Here is a 19,818-nt window from a genome sequence, read left to right as displayed (position 1 = left end):
CGACAAAATTTTATGTTCCAGCAACAGGAAAAAAAAAACATATTGACAACATCACGACTAAAATATACAAAAACTTATCTTGGCAACTTCAATAAAGTGGAAGAATTGTGCTGTTCGGTTTTACCAGCAGGTCACAAAAACACTTTAGCTGGCTAGCTGGCTAGCTGGGTGTACTTCTTGAATAGAACTGATAGTTTAATATTAGATTTCAAATCCAGTTTGTTTTCATTTTTGTGGCGCTCTGACGCACTTGCTATGGAAAATATGAGAGTAAGGAGGTCAGAATAATTTCTGGGTATATGTACTGACAGCTTTAGATTATAAATCCTGTCTTAGATATTTAGGATGGATGTAAATTAATTAGGAAATCTTTATATTTGTAAAAAAGATATATCAACACACGTCAGTATGTGTAAAAGGGTATAAGCTAAAAGTGCCTAGCAAAGTCAGCGCTATAAGAAACATTCTTTTTATTCAAAACCAATCTTTTTTGCCATAAATATAAAATTTATATAACCTCGATGAAAATAGAAATAATGACTGGAAACATGTTTTTAAACAGGTTTGATGAAATTTAGTAAGAAAAAATTTCCACTATTGTCATAGAAATAGCAATGCAAAGAATATGTACGACAGGCGGAAATCTGGACAGGATAACGATGGGCTTTTTGCTGTGTCTTTATTTAAACCAAAGTATTAAAGGTACTACGCCAAATAGGACGCACTGATCTAAGCGCTCCACACAGATGTGTGACATGGTTCTTTATATTCCAATTAATATATTAATATAAGGATATTGAAACGTGAATCTACAAAAACACGTGTGTGTTTTGCAAATAAGATGATATCTTTGGTATCTGTTACTCTTGTTGCTTATTATAAAAACGCTGCTTAAAAAGATATTCAAAAGATATATATTTTTTTTTTGTTCTAATAATCTTTAAACAAATGTCTTGTTGTTTTTACTATTTTTTTCTTTATATTTAGATTTATGCGTAAAAAAATGTCAAATTTCCTAGAATTGTATTTCTATAGTATCACATACACGTTAAGTGCAAATGAAAGAAGAATTAAACAATGTATAGCTGACTATGACATGCACCAGTTGCATGGCTTGAAAGACGGACTGGAGTGTACAGTTAAATAGCTAGACAGGTGGTATGACAAAGTACTTGAACAAAAAACTAACGACGTTAGTTTACGAGTAATAGCAGATGCTAGCAAAGCTAACATAAGGTTTATGGAATGCATTGCCAGACTGCGACATGAGATCAAAAGAAGAGGCGAACTTCTGTAAAGTGAACAGATGAATTTATTTAGCTTAAAGTTTGAAACAAATAGATTTTCATAAAATAAAAGTTACAACGTTAAAAGTAAAAACCTATGTAGAAAACGATGATTTTTCTGTTTTAATAATTGTTAAAGTTTGATTCGCTATATCTTTTTTCTTGAGAATTTAAAATGTACGAAATGTCGTACATTCGAACTTCTGATTAATTAACTTGACTTTTAAAACTTATGACACTCGTCCAATTACGAGGTGTGTATTGTTTTTCCTCAGTTTCTGCATAACAAAATATGCGATTTTTCGTCTGTTGTATTTAAAAATAAATGTAGCGAGACGTGTTTTAAAGATGTTAAAACCTTTTTCTGTAAAATAGTCCTCTAGAGTGTATTCACATGAAATATTGTTTATTGTGTGGTTAATCCGCCACAAGTCAGTTTATTTTAAAGCACAAAAGATTATTACCCCTATTCATGCTGGAGTATAGCGATAAGTGTAATGGCGGAGGGACAATTAACAATCATGCCTCAAATAATAAATGACAACAATAATTTTTGCTGATGTCAGTATTTTTGTTTAAATTTCACTTCCTAGGGATGTATTGTTTATTATGGCGATATTTGGTAAATTTGCACTCTAACTTTTTAGCCATAATACGTTAGCTTATTAAGGTGACAATTGAACAAAAAGGCCGAAAAAATAATACGCCTTTTTACAAGATGTACCGTTTATACTATGCATTTTTTGTTGGAAGAATACTTCTCTAACTCTTTGACACCCATGAAAACCTCAAAAAGCTAAAAAATCCTAAAAATATTGTTGGGCGCAAGTGAACGTAACTTTGGTAAAACAATAATTTAATATGTGTTTTTAGCAAGAGTCGTAAAGTGTTTTAAATTGACGTGGAAACCTCAAAAAAAGATTGAAGAAAATAACGAATGTCTCTAGAAGTTCAAAGATTATGAGATAGAGCTTTAGAAAATGGGCGCTGCACACCACCTGCTTTAAATTTTTCCAATTTTTTTGGACTAGAACTCAGCTACAGAAAGTTATTAGTTTGTTTCAAGCTTCACAAGTTGCTCTGATGGTTTGAAGTATACCTCCCACTACCACACAAGTTACATTAAAGACCAAAATTTCTGTGAAAAAAGCTGCCAAATATTTGTCGAGGTTCGTCGAAATTTTTTTCTTCTGAAATTTTTGGTCTTTAATGTAACTTTAATGTAATTTTTTTTAAATTTTTTTATTTAGAAGTCAAAATTAACAAAATTCATTCAGTCTGAATTTACTTATAGGAAAAAAAACATAATGGTGGCGATTTGTTTCGTGTAGGTTGAGTAAATAAATCGAAAACGTTGTTATATAGTTTAGTTAAAAATGGTCAAAAATATAGGTTTGTGTGCCACAGGAACTGCAGATGAAAATTAGAAAGTTTATGCGCAATTCTCGTAAAACGTCTAGCTTATAGGGCTAATAAAAATTTTTATATTGTTATATAAAATTAGTGAAGCCATTGCATTGCAGTTTTAGTTTGAGAAAACGGGTAGAAATAAATGATGTTATCTTCTGTGGGTAAGAAGGGCCAAATTATGTCAGTCTCCTTAACCTGAGTATAAGACGAAAACTCTTTTTTGCTGATGTCAGCTCCATTCGAAGACTAAATGAATTTTGGTAAACTAGTCGTTAGCCCGTGGAAAAATCAACGGGTTTGCCCGTGGAAAAATCCACGGGTTTGCCCGTCGCAGCGAAGCTACCATTTTGCGTGACAGACAGACGGACGGACAGACGTATATGGGTATTATAATATAGATACAACAATATGTAAATTTTAATAAGTAGCTACACACTATTTATGCATTAAAATTCCAAATTTCCTTGCTAGTGATTTTAAAATAGACACAAATAATTAGGAATATCTGGCTAGAATACTGGTTAGAATTGAATTTTAGCTCCATTTTCAAAGAAAAAACATTAATTTTTTTGTGAGTTTCAAGCCCCATGACATACGTCACAGATCTTCATTTCTTGAATTATTAACGACCAGTCGTTGAGGCCAGTGGAAAAATCCTTTATTTACATTTTAATGATATTAGCAATATTGAAAAAAAAAGATTAAAAAATTACCCGTGGCATGTATTGTGTACTGTGTAGAACGCGTACCACAACTTTGTTCCCAGGACATCTTGTATCTTTAATAACATCAGGACGGCGATAGTTGCCATCCCAATGTGAAAAAAGTAGCAACAGGCCCTGGAACAAGCTTGCAGGGACAAAGGTTTGGGAAACATACCAAATTTGGTCCCACGTTTACCCTTACGTACACACGCGGTCAAAAATGACTAATGTTTCCATGTTATTTTGCTTCAAAATTATAAGTGCACTGTATTGGCTGTAATGGTAGTGATATTGACGCAGCGTCGTAACATCAGAATGGTTAGCAAATAATGTATAACTTTTTCGGCAACATAAAAGGGAAATAAGAATATTCACTTTGGCATGTTACAGAGAAACAGACATTGTTTGCCTACTAATGTAGGCAATATTTTTGGACTATTTAAGTTTTATGAAGTCAGAGCGAGTCGCTTAATTTCTTGTTTTAAATTTTAATTGAGTTTTAATATGCAGCAGCTATGAAATTATTTGATTGTAGCCCTCACCTGTTCCTAGAATTTTTTTGGCTATGTCTTTTTATCGTCATGGAGTACATTAAGAAATACTTTAAATTTGGAATGGTTGGCAGAAGAAACATTTAGCTATAACTAAAAGAAGCCGGACGCAAAGCATTTCGTTAGCTAAACTTTGAAGGTTAAATTAGTATCTAGAATTGTATTTATAGAAAAATAAGCCTTATAGATAGGTACAACTCTGGATGTCTTCTTCTATGTTTTTGAAATCGGCAGGTATAGAATCATGTAGAACAGTCATTTTTCAGATTGCGAAGTTTTGTCATTACATCACGTGTAGCATGATGCAAATGAAATTTATTTTCATCATTTTTTTGTTGGTGTGTCTTCAAAATAATTTTGTTTCTACTGGTGATCTTTCATCTTTTCAAAGGGTGAGTTTATTTCGTGTGGATTCATCGTTTTTCTTTTAGGTGGTGGATGTGAAATTGTGTAAATGATTTTTTCCTTGGAGAAAATCCTTGGAGTTAGAAGGAGCACTACGATAGTTTGAAACCTTGGATTGTCTTTTTTTAGAAAAAGTTTCTCAATTCTCTAAACTCTTTCCATGTTGTGGGGTCTTTTGTCTTTGAGCTGAAAAACGTAATTTTTTGCTCTTTTTCATTAGGTGTTCACGTTGAGTATCATTCATTCATGGACCTGGTAGTCGGGATATTTTTATTTTACTCAATGGAGCGTGGACGTCAATATATGGTAAAATGAAGTTATTGAATTGTTCGGATTTTAAAGATGTATCATCGACACCATTCTGCGCATGGCAGTAATAGTGGTAGAGGTCGCTATATCGCAACAAATAATAATTTGCTATCTTTGTTTCAATTGATCGTCAGAATGTTTTTGAAGTTTTTTCTTCTTTAATGAACTGATGTAGCAGCTGACACTCCCACTTTTCATATTTCAGCAGCTGTTATAGCGCAAGTCGTAATCTGGTATATTTACAAAGCCAATCAGTGTTTTTGTTAAGGCTATAGAATGTTAAATTGATACGTATCTAACATTCAACAAAATTGCCAAAGCTGGAAACTAAAGATTGTGTTTTAAATGCAAAGAGTTAAGGTGTTTCAAAGATGAAGTACTATCACTAATTTCGCTTTTATTGTTTGGACGACTCATTGAGTTTTATCAACAGATGAAGCATGATTCAAAACATCGGTCACGCAATACTTATTATAGGTTATATCTCACAATTTGTGTCATATTGTATATTCCAGATCAAAATTAAATTTAAACATTCTTCGAAAGTTTTTGACTTGTTTAATCGCGATAGCACGATGGTTTGGTTTTGACTCATATTTTATTTAATGTTTTTTTACCAGTATTTTCAGACGATTCCTAAATTTTGTTTCCAGTGGTTGTGGTGTGAAGAGAAGACGACTTATTTACCATAAAACATTATACATCGTTCATGAGTGGGTTATTTTGGAAAAGAAAAGTCACCTTTTTAAGAAACTGTTGCTTTACAGAACTTCCATTTCACCACCTAGTTCGAAGGGCATTTGACCTTTATGATGAACGTCTCACTAGCCAAACGTTCATGGGGATAAACGATGGCCTTTAGTACGAACTTCTGTTAATACATATTTTAACATCATTGAGGGCAATTTTTAACATTTTGGTTGAAAAAACTGCAAGAGGAACAGTTATCTTCATGCTTTTGCCATCGCGATTGTTAATACGCACAACGTTTTCTTTTTTTTTAAATATTTTTTCCCTTTTATAAAACGTATGTTTCCGTTTAGACTCATTACATAACATAATGCCGGATTTTCTACATACATACCTGGACGGTATAATAAAATTATTATATGAAAATGAAAGCACACTCGCCAGTATCTATATACGCAATCACAACATACACGAATTACGTGGAATAAAAGGCGGATTGCGCTTGTGAAGCTAGACAATTGGCATGCTAAAGTGCTTGAGCAGCAGTCGGAATTTATTTCTAACAGAGTCATAGAAAAAGCCGAGAGATGTTCTGTGAGTATGATAGCTAGTATTTCAAAAATAGAATGTGAACTCAAAAGAAGAGGTGAATTTGTGTGATTGTAATGAAATTTATGATTGTCATAAAATGTGAAACAGAATTCTTAAATTTTAGTATATATTAATATTAATTTTTGCTAAAGATTGTTAGAATGACATTAATTGTCAAATTTTTACACAGTTAGGTATAATTTGTAACTCAATTCATATTTGTACTATGTAACTCCATCGATAAAATGAATTCATGTTTTCATAAAATAATTGTATTACGCGAAAATTGTAAGTTACATCTCAGAAACAATTTTGTTCAAAGGGTTACTTCTTTCGCTTTCTTGTTAACTGGTATTGGGAACCATCGTATGTCAAATTTTTAATTTTTTTACTGTAATGTGCTTTTTTGCTTTTTTTTAGTTTTCTTACTGCAACACGAACATATCTTTTCCTTAACTGTTACGCAAAAAAATAAAAAAATAAAAAATAATTATCATTGTTACAAGTGTCTCTTTTGGCTTCTTTTTTATATCGACCGAAATACTATCCTGATAGTGGTATTAAATATTTGTGTGACACAACGGGAAAAAAATCAGTTGAAAATTATCCCAGTTTCCATGTAAGCAGGACGTAGCATCACCTTCGTCTCTAGTGTTTTTTGCCTTCTTGATAGGGGAGATGGCATTACAAAAAGACAACCTGGGCACGAGGGTGCACGTAGCATATACCCTTATGAATATCCGATCAGTTAGCCGGATTTTCAAAGAACAAAACCGATCTGCCCGGACTAACAACGATACTTTAATTTGATTGATCATATTTTTATGTTTTAGCGTGAAACAAAACTTCCAAGCTTGGTATATCTGAAGAAAAAATAAACCAATTTTAATTTCCAACCTCTCCAGAATTCACAAGAATGCATTATTCAATGCGACACAAAACAAGGAAGTATTTCACTTATTGTCACAAACTCGTTCCAAGCGCTTCTTAGGTTTTTTTTTTGGGACGAAAACCTGAAGAAACCCAATGAAATGTGTTCAGAATGTATACATTAAATATACACCGGCATTGCCCACTCAGTCGGATGAACCGCTTTACATCTCCCTCAAAGTTGGGTTACGGCGTAACGTTAAGACACAACGAAATTGAGTACGCAACAAGAAAATTAAGTTAAAGCGGCGTTTAACGAAATTGAGTTTTAGGGCACAACAAATTTGTGTTAAGGGATAACGAAATTTATCAGCGCAACGGAATTAAATTTTAGGGCACAACAAAATTGTGTTAGGGAATAACGAAATTTATCAGCGCAACGAAATTGAGTTTTACAGTGCAACAAAATTGTGTTAGGGGATAACGAAATTTATCAGCGCAACGAAATTGAGTTTTACAGTACAACAAAATTGTGTTAGGGGATAACGAAATTTATCAGCGCAACGAAATTGAGTTTTACAGTACAACAAAATTGTGTTAGGGGATAACGAAATTTATCAGCGCAACGAAATTAAGTTTTAGGGCACAACAAAATTGTGTTAGGGGATAACGAAATTTATCAGCGCAACGAAATTAAGTTTTAGGGCACAACAAAATTGTGTTAGGGGATAACGAAATTTATCAGCGCAACGAAATTGAGTTTTACAGCACAACAAAATTGTGTTAGGGAATAACGAAAGTTATCGGCGCATAAAAAAATTCAGTTTGCGCGTAATGAAAAATGGAAATAAAAGGAATGAGCGTAAAGAAGAAAGGGCGTGTAATAAGGGATAAGGGTTACACCACCCTTGGTTGTGACTCTTTGTGGGTAAACATGATTGTTTGCACGTGGCTGTCCCGAACTTCGAAGAACACAAATAAATAAGTTTGCCTTTGTTAATAAAGTATAATGTAAGTCTTTGCGGTGTGATTAAAAAAGACAGCGAGACAAATAATTAGAAGATGTCGTAGTGGTGAAATTTTAGGTTTGTTTTAACTTGCTTGCTGCTATCTCTTGCCAAATTTACCAATCTTCTCTGAAGAAATGACGGAGAAGCCTTCAATTCCAAAGTATGCAAGGTTTATCATGGGTGGGAGTGCAGGAATGGCTGCAACCTGCATTGTCCAGCCCTTGGATTTGGTTAAAACTAGGATGCAGATGAGCGGTATCGCTGGGGCTGCAAAGGAACATAAAACTGCAATACATGCATTGGCTTCAGTGATTAAAAATGAAGGGCCTTTAGCTGTTTATAATGGTTTGTCAGCAGCATTGTTAAGACAAGCCACCTACACGACAACTAGGTTGGGTATTTTTACCAGCCTTACCGATCATTATAAAGGACCCAGTGGCAACGTTACGTTTTTACAGAAATGTGCATTTGGAATGACAGCAGGTGGCATAGGTGCTTTTGTTGGAACTCCTGCAGAGTTGGCATTGATTCGAATGACATCTGATGGAAGATTACCGAAAGCTGAACAACGAGGTTATAAAAATGTTTTTGATGCTTTGTACCGTGTTGTAAAGGAAGAAGGTGTTACTACACTATGGAGAGGCTGCCTTCCTACAGTTGTGAGGGCAATATTTGTAAATGCTGCACAGTTAGCTACATATGCCCAAGCAAAACAATACTTGCTGACTTTACCGTATTTTAACGATAACATATGGTGCCATTTTAGTGCAAGTATGATCAGTGGCTTAGCAACTACCTGGGCTTCTCTTCCACCTGATATCGTAAAAACTCGGGTGCAAAACATGAAAGTTATTGATGGCAAGCCAGAATACAAAGGTGGAGCCGATGCATTGAGAAGAATTGTGCAACAAGAAGGTGTTTTGTCCCTTTGGAAAGGATTTACACCATGTTATCTACGTATTGGGCCACATACAGTTCTCACATTTATATTTTTAGAACAGTTCCAAAAGATTGCTAAAAAGCATTATGGTGTAAACTAATTTTTAAATACAGAAAAATGTGTTCTGTTTATTACGTAACAGAAAATGTTTTTTAGGATGCTCATATGACACTAAACAAACATTTATGATTGTGACCTTGGGAGGCTAGGAATTTGTCTTATTCCTAGATATTTGTTTGGAAAGTTCAGATCCCCTACAGAAAATAAATCGAATTGGATCTACTTTACAAATTTGCAAACAATCATTCCATTAATTATGTCAATTCTATTCAGTGTTCACTGGCATATTTGCCAGATTGCACAAAAACCCTGAAAGTTTTTGTTTTCTAATGTATAAAAGCAATAAAAGAATAGGGATGTTGCTAAATGAGCTGCTCCAAAATGTACGTAATATTGTTATGTTGTGTAGTTTTTCAATCTGTTTTCCTGTTTCTCATATATTTTTAAATAAAAAATAAAATATGTTTACACAATTGGTTTCAACAGATTTGCCCTTATTCCCTTTATACAAAATATTGGTAAGTGTGACAAACATTTAATGTTATCCAAGTCACATATATTGTTATTGTTAAAAAAGTCAAAAATATGTCTATTATTTTTTGTTTTTGCTTGAATAGGGTTAGAATTATTAACTATTTTCTGTTAAATAAATATGATAGAAATACGGATATATTTTTAGTTAAAATTTATTTCCCTAGATCTCAGAATTCAAAACCGTCTAATTTTAAAATAATTTTGGATATATTTGTAGTCTTGCGTTAGCTTACCTTCAATAAAAAAACAAGTTGATTTCATATATTTTTTATTATTAGTACTATAATTTTTTGTGATTCACTAATTTTGATATCATCAAATAGCTGCGAACAGTCATTGCTGTTATCAAAAATAATTATTATATATAGTATATTATAGTACTATATATAGTATATGATAGTGCTATAGTATTAAAATTCATGTAAAATGTTTTGACACCTAGATAAAAACACATTATAGCTCTTTGTGCCTTATTAAAAGTGTACAATACTCAGAGCTATTAATAAAAATATTTCAAAGAGATATACAATATTCTAGAAAGCTTTTTAAGCTCTTTTTTATGGGATCAACTTGTTTTTAGATGGGATGTAAGCTTTGATGTATTTTTCATTGCAATATTCCATAAAAGAAATAAATTCTGAGATATCTAGATATTCAACTTTGTTACTTGTCAGGATTACTCTATTTATCTTTTTTTCAACTATGTAGTATGTTCACTAAAGTTTGTACGAAACCGCATGTCATCGCAGTCCTTTATCATGTGTTAAGTGTTTTTGTAAAAAGATAAAAAATTAGTACCAATTGTAGTAGTTTTCTAATCTGTTCTAATTTATTGTTAGAAAGATGTGAAAAGAACGCAAAAATGTACACTTTGTAGAGAAATATTTTTTTTTGCTGTGGTCTGGTGCGCTATAAGCAATTTACCATTGATCCCTTGTTAATAGTTATTATTGCCCAGAGACAGACAGATGGCGGCTATATTATAGAGAGGTGATACAAACGGATGTTGAAAAAATGGGATGCGCAATTTTATCATTTGCTTTGTCGAATGATTCACAAAGACGGCATGTCCAATTTAAACTCTGCTACTATATTAAAATATCGGATTTCTTCGAAGTTTTTAACTTCGACGTCTGTTCAAAATATATTTTGTAAATAAAAAAAGTCGCTAAAGATCACGTGTTTTACATTTTTTGTACACGAGACTTGAATGCTTCATTTCCTTGTCCGCAAAGAATAGGAAAGGTTAGCCTTGTTCTCAGATCCCTTTGCCTGAAAGCAAACTTAATATTTGTTTTACCCATAGTCACAAGAGAGAGATAGTCTGGGTAATCGGCCATTTCGGGCCGCCACGGCAAAAGTACCTGACCTAGAACGGGTGGTCCGAAAGTAAGGGGACTGAATGTTGTAAAATGGCTGCGGCGAAGGAATTTACATCTGCTGAAGAACTTTTTCGTTCATACACCAGCAAAAGCTGCAGCAAAATTGACAGTAAAGAAATAGTTTCTTGTCTGATGAAGAATTTTGATGTTAAGTCTAATTTCAACAAAATTCTGCAGCTTTGCACTGAGTCGTTGAATAAAGAGGTTTCTTTGAACTTGTTAGAAGATCTGCTTTTGTTGTTTGTCAGAGTAAGAACTTTTTCTTATGTCAAAGATAAACAGCAATTACACAAAATAGCATCTGATGCTAAGAAATCAAAATCACTGCGCACTGAGCTGAAGAAAAAGACATCCTCACTGGATCAAGGTCATTAATAAAATGGCTATCACATAAAAAAACAGCTATTTTTATAGCTACACATTTATAAAAAATCATTATGCTGGCATAGCTATAGCTAGTGAGCTAGCTGTAGTTTCCGATCCGGACAATTTTGATATTTCGAAATCTCTCTGATCAAGTTCGATAAAGTGATATTTCGGACTGATCGTTTATAAAGTTTATAAATATTGTGATGGTCAGGAAGACTCCAAGTGTATCCACGGATAGTGAATGATAATGAGTCATCAACATATATTTCCAACTTAGGATTGACATGAATATTGTCACATGCCCAAACTTTTACTGCATCAGCAGCAGATATATCCAAATTCCAACCACAAGGAAGCTTAAGCATTTTGGCTCGATTTACAAAATTCTCGAACGATTGATAGCATATATGGGTGGTCGGTTCCACTGTTGTATTTAACTTTTTCTCTGCAATATTTTTTGCTGAAGGTCGTGGTTTGACTGATGTGCTGTAAAAGAGTAAACACAAACATTATATACTTGACTGATGTGACATGTTTTGTAAATGTAAATATAGCTATAGTTATATATATATATATATATACCCTGAAGTAGGAATACTTTTCTCTGGAAAATTCAATGTTGGTATGAAACCAGGAATGAGTGTTTTTCTTTTATCATCTAGAAGAAAGTATTATATATGCATTATTATCACAGTCGTGATTATTATATGTGAAATATCCTTTTTCTGTAGTTGAAATATCTGAAAGTGTATTGAATCACACTTACGTTGTACTATCTGGCTTTGTAGAAAATGCTTCTCACAAATATACAGATTACGTTTATCTATTTGTGCTCTCAACTGTTTATCAATAACGCGATCTTTGATTATCACAGCGACTAGCTTGTCTCTCCAGGATGCGTTGTACTCGTCATTCGCTTGAGTAATTTTGAAAATAGAAATTCCACTTGTTCTACGGGAGCTAGAGCAACCAAACACTGAACAATTAGCTCCAACCATAGTTTATAATACCAAAAAATCCAGGTAAACTTCTGCAAAGTACCTAGCATACAAAGCTTCCCGCCTGTTTTTGAATTTTTGGTCCCCCTAAAAGTAGACTGGGCACTAGAAAATTTCTGAACGCGAGTCAGATACCGGAGCGGAGCTCAATCACGGCGGTACCCAGACTATCTCTCTTTCTTATGACTATGTTTTACCGTACTGATATTAAGTGAGTTACTAGAAATGTAAAAGATAAACGTCAGTTACTCCGTTTGCAGGGTCTGATATGTCTATTTGAACGGCCTTGTTCAAGCGGTCTAAATATAAAAGCATGAGAACGAGGTTGAATTTCGGGTGCATTCATTTCCGGGAACGATGTGAAAATGTTACCAAATATTATTGGAAAAGGATTTTCTCTGTAAAACATTCACAAAAATACAATTTTTAAGTCTTTTTGTTGCGATTTTAGCAATATCGTCTCAGTTATTTTTTATTCATGTAAAAAAATTGCCCTGTTTTCACTGCGAGACACAATATTAACTTTCGCAAATAGCTCCTTAAGAAAATTTCGCGGGCGCTTTATTTCGCAAATTTATCCGCGAAAATAAAATACCAATGATTTTATTTTCGTCTTTTATTATTAAGGTATACATGTCGTTTTTCCTAAAGAGCTTAAATACATTTACAATCTTTCAAGATATTGTTACTAGTATTGAAGGTTTTTCATTTCTTAAATAGTTAAGGAGGCAACTTTTCGGGAGATCCTTTTACCATTATTGGGTAATGTGTAATAATAATGGGAAAGGATCTAACCTGGAGACTATATTGTCTATATTATGATACCCGTAAATGTCTGTCTGCCAGGCAAAATGGTAACCGCAGTAGCGAAATACACGAAATGCGGTAAATATAGGATAGGTTTATCCGCGGGCCACCAACTTGTTTCACATAAAGTTTAAGGCTTAATCATTCTTTTTATTTGTAGTTATTTGACCTACACCAAATTCCGACTTAAACTTGACGCAGCAACTTTTAGAACCAACTAGGACTGGGGATAAAGTTGCTTTAATGGGTCTTTTCGATCTAGATTAATTACACAGAAGATCAAACAAGACAACATCCAAATAAAACCCCATCCTAAAATTTACTCTCAACTGAAAATATACTGTACTAGTCTGTTTTGAGGCCCACAAATCTAAAGCCCCCCCCCCCTCCCCTGCAAAATATTTGATAGCAACCTCGTTCCCAGGGCATTTTGCCTTTGCGATGAAGTTACTTCGTAATAATGGCTCAGGGGCCACAAGACCCTGGGGAAGAGGTTGATTTGATAGTTTTCTTCAGCTATCATTTAACCTGACCAACTTATAGTATGTCATGAAATGGCAGAATTTTTTTGCTTATGTCAACTTTTTTTCTTTGACGTGATTAGAAGTTTAAAATTTGCCTACCACTATCTAGTTAAAACTTATTAGGCTTTAGGCTTTCTTTCTTGTAGCCAAATAAAATTTATTTACCTATTTTCTGCTTTTTACACAATTCCTACCTATGAAAAAAGCGGGAAACTGGGTTAGTCACGTTCCAGACTTTGCAGAATTTGATGAAATAAAGTTGCGTTGTGAGTTTTACATAACAAAGAATCTTGACAATTAGCAACAAAATCGGAAGACTAGGTCCGTTTTTCTTTTATAATATATGTATATATATGTATTGCGCAGAATGGTAGCTCAGGATGTCATTGCATTCTCCGTCATAAAATTCTAAAGATAATCCTAAGAAAAGTTATTAAATTTTCCCAAATTTAAAAACTTAATAAAAATATATGTAAATGGCCAATAACTAAGACTCTAAAAGATATAGGACATAAGAATTTGTCATGTAGGTGTTTAATAGATGAATAAATAACCACAGTAAAAATTATGTAAGTATCATAGCCACCAATGCAAAGAAAACCTCAGGGACCAGATTCCGCCCCTAAACCACTCCACCGCCCAGTATAATTAGGGTGTTGAATTTATTACCAAAAATGAAGAGAACGAGCAAAAATTTACTAGATTATGAAAACTGAGAATTTATTTCATATCTTATTACTATTGAAAAAAACTGCAACATTTGTCCGTTACTTTAAAATGTTCAGAAAAGATATTTATTTAAAATCTTTCCCGCGTAATTTGATGTTGTTCGCAACACAACCTAATACCTAGCCCTTTTTAATATTTATCTAGGTTGTTATGATAATTAAAAACATCTGTTTTCAAAGTTAAACTTGATACGTGACGCGAACAATGAAAGGGAAAAAAATCTTTTGATGCTAACAAACTCCACATGCGTGTAAAGCTGTTTATAAAAAAACTTTTTTCCCCCATTTTTAAAAAGAGATTTTTAATAGCTATGCACCTACTGTCACCCTCCTCCCTTGTTAGTAATGACAAATTCAAAAAAAGACAATGAAGAAAATATATTGCGGAGCGGTAAGCTTTTAAATTTCAAGGATATATATTGATCATTCATTTGTTGTTATAGAAACTTGGGAGAGCTTTTGCTGATTTGTTCGTTTGTAGTTGTATAATTTCTTAATTCTTTTTCATTTTTAAATATTCACAATTAAAAAAACTTTTTTTTAAGATGAAAGTTTGAAGTTGAGTTCAAATCGTAAGTATCTTACAGTTCTCGAAAGGTGGCGCAAAAGGTCGAAAAATTTGTTGTCAAACATCAGGAGGGGATTGGGGCGTGGTATCTACTCATACATCATGGGTTAAAAATAAAGAGGTAGAGAAGAAAGAGGAAAAAAGGAACAAATGTGTTAAATCAACAGCGTAATTAATAGATTTTTAACATTGTAAAATATCTCAGAACAATTGTATATTTGCCGTACGTTGGTTGTTTTACATAGTGGTGTCGCCGTTCATTGGTTATAAAGTTAGGACGAACTAAAATAACTAAGATTTCATAATCTTAACTTTAAATTTTCTTGGAAAACAAGAAAATAAGTAGCGAAGAGATGCTTGACAGTGCAGTAAAAAATTCTGTAATGCAACTTTTATTCTATTTCATCAAGTTCCACCTCTTCTTGACAAAGTGGACACAGTGGTAAGAATATGTCAGCTTTGACTGTAACAACACCCGCAACTACCATAAAAATCAACATATTCTGACAGAGTCGGATTTACATACAGGTACTGATATGAGTATGATCCCAGTAAAATTAATTGCTTTAGGAAGAGTATAAAATCCTTAGGAAAGAAGACTATATTTGTATATTCAGCACATCTTTTTAAAAGTAATTTGTCTATTTAGAAAAACAAACAACATTTAAATTATTTCAATATCCACATAGCCATCTGCGTCTATAGATATTGCTTCAATAAACATTGGTTGAACCTGAACGAAAAACGAAGAATAACAAGCATCATTTTTAGCGCTGTAAACACGTGTAAGTACGAACCGTGTGGAAAACAATACCAACTTATATATAAATCTTTTTTTATCAAAAAGTCCGAGTAGAATTAAGCAAGCAATGCCTTATAAAACCGGCCTTTTTGGTAGTGTTTTTTCTTTTACATAATTGTGACATTCTGTATTCGGTCACACATCTATATCTTTCATGTCAGTGTTTAATAAGAACGTCTGTTTTTTTTTGTTTTTTTTTTAAGAAAGATAACTTTGTTCAGTTGATTGTTTATATTGTTCCGCGCAGAAATAGATGGTCCGCCCTTTCAAGAAGATCTGAAAAATTCTTTTGTTGATAGAATTGTTTGAAAATCGATTTCTTTTTAAAAAAATGGAACACACAAGGCATGACAACCAATTTTGTTTTTGTGCTCACATAATCAATCATATGCACATGCGTTGTTTACTTCCCAAGAATAAGTGCTGCTCGTTGGAAAACGCCTTTTGACAGAGCATTCGCTTCCAGTCAAGCCAGAGACTATAAAAGTGTAAATTAATTCTTTCTGCTCTACGTTCAGCATGAAAATAGGATCAATATCTTAGGTCGTTCCTCAAATTACATTTAATACTTATTAATACAGCGCCAATAGGCGGTAAACAAACACCAAAATTTGTAATAAAAAACATGCACACGACAATGTTTACAACTTGTATAACAACCCTACTATGTATTTTTAGTTTGTTATTAAAGTATCCCCATTTCAATTCTTTGTGCAAGTTACAAAAGTAGTTACTACTTTGTCAATTCTGTTTTAGAGTTTCTAGAAATGTCTAATATCACGGTAACCGATTGTATAGCTGCAAAACCATCGGGTGAAGAGTTCATCCATTTCAAGGTGTTGGCGTACACAATTGTATTGATCATATCATTAGGAGGGAATATTATCGTTCTAACGGTTGTGTACAAGACATTGGCTATGAGAACTGTTACAAATATGTTAATTTGCAATGCCGCCGTATCAGATCTCATCATCACAATATTCCCTGTTACTTGGGAAATCGTAGACAACTTAAAATTTAAAGGAACATGGCCTCTTGGAAAGTTCATGTGTGTTTTTATGTATATGAGTATATATTTGTCAGTTGCATCGACGATTATATCGCTGGTTGCTATGTCGCTTGATCGATATTGTGCCGTCATGTTGCCGTATAAAAAATATTTAACCGTCAAATCTTTGAAACTCGTCATACCGGTAATTTGGTTGTTGTCTTTCGCGTTCGCATCGCCCACGATTTATATTCAAAGAGTCGTTCATTTTGAAGATTTCGGATACGCGTGTGTGGAGAAATGGTCCAAACCGTTCAATGAGAGTAACAGTCCAAAACACTATACGATTATTTTATTTATTTGTTTATATGCGGTACCATTATTGTTGATGTCTGTGTTATACGCTATCATGGCAATAAAACTGATGCAACCAGTTGGATCAAGTGTACCTAAGTCAAAGACACCAATAACACATCGCAAGAATCTACTAAAGCGATGTTTTTCTCATGATAAAACAGGCGACGTGGCGGCGACGCCTTCGCGACAGTCCAGAGAAGTGTTGCGCAGTGACACGATGAAACAATGCGAGAGAATGAAGCGGAAACAACGCGTGATAAAAATGTTAGTCTGCATTGTCATTGTATTCGCCATTTGCTGGTTGCCAGTTAACTGTATCCAGTTCATCACGTTTTTTAATCCGTACGTTATTCGATGTCCTCAGTCAATCCCTGATTGGTCGATATTTTTTGCATTTCTTCTACAATACGCAAACAGCGCCATTAACCCGTTATTGTATTTTGGATTTAGCCACACTTATAGAAACGGATTTAAGAGAACATTTTCATTTTTATTTTCGGCAAAAAATAAAAAAACAAGATCTCGTCCTGAATCGTTCGCATTATTCAGCAGAAGAAGGAAAGGTGTCGAGTATTCGTATGAAAAGTTTGAAAAGAGAACTTCGACAATAGCCATTACTAATAGAAGGAGCAAATTTGAGAATGCAATGGGAAAGTCTTAATTGATCACGTGACATCAATGGATTGAACTATTTGTGATTCGTAAAGTACGGAATGATTTCTTTATTTTTTTGGAACAAATAAACGTAATTATAGTATTATACATAGGTCGTGCATCCACTACTACCACCGCTGCTGCCACCACCGCTGCCACCACTACTACCACCACTGCTGCCAACACTGCTACCACCGCTACCACTGCAGCCACCGCTGCTGCCACCACCGCTGCCGCTGCTGCCACCACCACTGACAACAGATGTTGTTCACAAAGGAGCCATTGCTTCAAATTCCTTTAAATTTCGCATTAAATTATTGTGTTTCTTACATAAAGCCGTTATCAAGGGGCGCTTAAGTCCCTAATAGATGCAGTCATCTGTTTATTTTAAGCCTTCTGACGACAAAAACCATATTAACCAACATTGGTGTGACAAACGGACAGTGATCACGTCAGCACCTAAATTTGCACTAACAAATTATTTAAACCCACTCGTTAACACAATAAACATGAGAAACAAATTAACGAATACAAAACAGAAACAAAGAACATGCAGGAGTGCAGGGAGTCTGCATCTATTACCGAACTAGCAATAAAATGTTTCTTATATTGATACTCCATCTATTTGTGTTCAAAAGGGTTGCGCCACAGCTTTAGTGAAAACAATTTTAAATAACCTGAACAGAACTAGTTGTTGACTTTATATTTATGTATCCTATGTATCCTTAGCATGTAGTTTGTTTTTCAGGGAAAGGGCAACCTCGTTCCTAGGGCATTTTGCCTTATTAATGAAGTTGATAGCATTGTTGGCAACTCCATAATAACGGCTCAGGGAGACTCTGGGAACGAGGTTTGGGGAGGGGGAAAGCGAAAGGAGAGTAGGCGCAAACATTTTTAACTATTAGATTTATTATTTGCAAATTTGTTTTACATTGCGCAGAACTTGTTTTTCAACCCACGATCAATTTGTAGAACTTACTTCGTAAAGATAACAACGGCAAATGACTGTTTAAGCAGGGAGGCCTGCATCTTAGAAACATGTCCAATTTTTTTATTTATCTTCTACGTTTACCCAAAACTATTCATAAAGGCAGACGTAGTTTTATCTCGTACGCCAGGCAACAAATCTATTTAAGAACGTGATGGCAATTCGTGTTTATGTTCGGTTTAAATGGCGCAGTTTGAAACTTTTTGCAACCAGCCACGGAAATAACAGCACATAAATGCCCATAATAACAATTTCCGGTACTCTTAGGAAACATTTCTGTCCATCGGTCACGCTTTACAACCGATAGATGCCACCTTCGGACCTCTCTCTCTCAACCTCTATTAACAGTTCTCTCTTACAGTTTCACAAATAGTGCGACTGTTTCCCTCTGGGTCGTTCTGCAGCCCAAGAATTTCAAAAGAAAAAATCCGATTAAGTTCTGAAACCACGCCGTGAAAGAATTCTTAAGAGATAAAGGCGTCCAAACTTTACAATGCTTTCTGTCGCGGCATGTATTAATATCACGTGGTACTTAAAGATTTTCGTTTTTAAGCTTTGTCTTTGATAACTTTTGCCGAAAAAATGCAAGTTTTATCCTGTTTTGCGCAATTTTTATCTTCAAAATTCCGTATCAGCATCCCTGACGATAATTCAACCGTAGAAAAATCCATTTCGCTTAATTTCAGGACGTGGTAGTTCATGAACATAAACATCTTTTAGTGCGTTTGCGTTATTTAGTTTTGCCGCAAAAAGTAATATTTAAAACTTTCACGACGTCTCGCCACAAAGCTGTCAAACTTTCTGTTTAAACCGAAGTTGCGAGAGTTATTACGGCGAAAAGACGTACCGCTCAACCCTTACAGTGTACTGTTCTAGGCGCTTTACCGTACACGCAACCGTTTTCCAAGCCTTTTTTCGCGACAGACAACTCTAGACACTACCTACTTTGTTCCCAGGGCATTTTGCTTTTTAATGAAGTTGATAGCGGCCTATTGTTGGTCACTCCGTAAAAACGGCTCAGGGGTCACAAAACCCTGGGGATGAGTTGCGACGAGGTATGAAAGAGAAAGGATTTCTTTTTCTGGAGACCATAGCTAACGTTCAAAATTTGAGCAGATAAATCACTGAACGCTTGTGCCAAATGTCCATGAAAAAGCACTTTCCAATAAACCGGAAGGTTATGTTTCAAGGGAATGAAAAACTGGATATTCACCAGACTACTTACGACTTTTTGGTAAGCGTTAACTCTCTTCGTAAAAAAAGGTGGTCTGGTGTACATCTAGTTTCACAAGT

General features: G+C 34.2%; 3 protein-coding genes across 3 annotated transcripts; 2 read left to right on the top strand and 1 right to left on the bottom strand.

The window, feature by feature from the left end:
- Positions 1-7,779: 7,779 nt before the first annotated feature.
- On the top strand, positions 7,780-10,161 carry LOC130647748 (mitochondrial 2-oxoglutarate/malate carrier protein-like). Its single transcript, XM_057453704.1, has one exon. It carries the CDS (start codon positions 7,961-7,963, stop codon positions 8,864-8,866), a length of 906 nt encoding a protein of 301 aa, XP_057309687.1. The 5' UTR covers positions 7,780-7,960; the 3' UTR covers positions 8,867-10,161.
- Positions 10,162-13,842: 3,681 nt separating this feature from the next.
- Positions 13,843-18,932, top strand: LOC130647747 (octopamine receptor Oamb-like). The gene is made up of 3 exons (XM_057453703.1): positions 13,843-14,559; positions 15,386-15,521; positions 16,295-18,932. Exon 3 carries the CDS (start codon positions 16,306-16,308, stop codon positions 17,542-17,544), a length of 1,239 nt encoding a protein of 412 aa, XP_057309686.1. The 5' UTR covers positions 13,843-14,559; positions 15,386-15,521; positions 16,295-16,305; the 3' UTR covers positions 17,545-18,932.
- On the bottom strand, positions 17,641-19,804 carry LOC130648222 (uncharacterized). Its single transcript, XM_057454258.1, has 5 exons — positions 19,615-19,804; positions 18,872-18,988; positions 18,610-18,664; positions 17,948-18,007; positions 17,641-17,788 (listed from the first exon to the last, which is right to left on the bottom strand). The coding sequence occupies exons 1-5, from the start codon at positions 19,802-19,804 to the stop codon at positions 17,641-17,643; spliced, it is 570 nt and encodes a 189-aa protein (XP_057310241.1).
- Positions 19,805-19,818: the final 14 nt, after the last annotated feature.

Source organism: Hydractinia symbiolongicarpus, chromosome 6 (genome assembly GCF_029227915.1).
Source record: "Hydractinia symbiolongicarpus strain clone_291-10 chromosome 6, HSymV2.1, whole genome shotgun sequence".
Lineage (NCBI taxonomy): Eukaryota > Metazoa > Cnidaria > Hydrozoa > Anthoathecata > Hydractiniidae > Hydractinia > Hydractinia symbiolongicarpus.
The sequence above is the reverse complement of the archived record's forward strand: the minus strand, read 5'-3'. Positions and strand labels throughout refer to the sequence as shown.

What these genes read in the sequence shown, in the direction of transcription:
- LOC130647748 (XM_057453704.1), top strand. Translation starts at nt 7,961, where the DNA reads ATGACGGAGAAGCCTTCAATTCCAAAGTATGCAAGGTTTATCATGGGT.
- LOC130648222 (XM_057454258.1), bottom strand. Translation starts at nt 19,804, where the DNA reads ATGTACACCAGACCACCTTTTTTTACGAAGAGAGTTAACGCTTACCAA. An exon ending in GCCTTTATGAATAGTTTTGG is followed by an intron (nt 18,008 to 18,609) that starts GTAAACGTAGAA and finishes ATAATTTGTTAG; the next exon opens with TGCAAATTTAGGTGCTGACG. An exon ending in CACCAATGTTGGTTAATATG is followed by an intron (nt 17,789 to 17,947) that starts GTTTTTGTCGTC and finishes ATCTGTTGTCAG; the next exon opens with TGGTGGTGGCAGCAGCGGCA.
- LOC130647747 (XM_057453703.1), top strand. Translation starts at nt 16,306, where the DNA reads ATGTCTAATATCACGGTAACCGATTGTATAGCTGCAAAACCATCGGGT.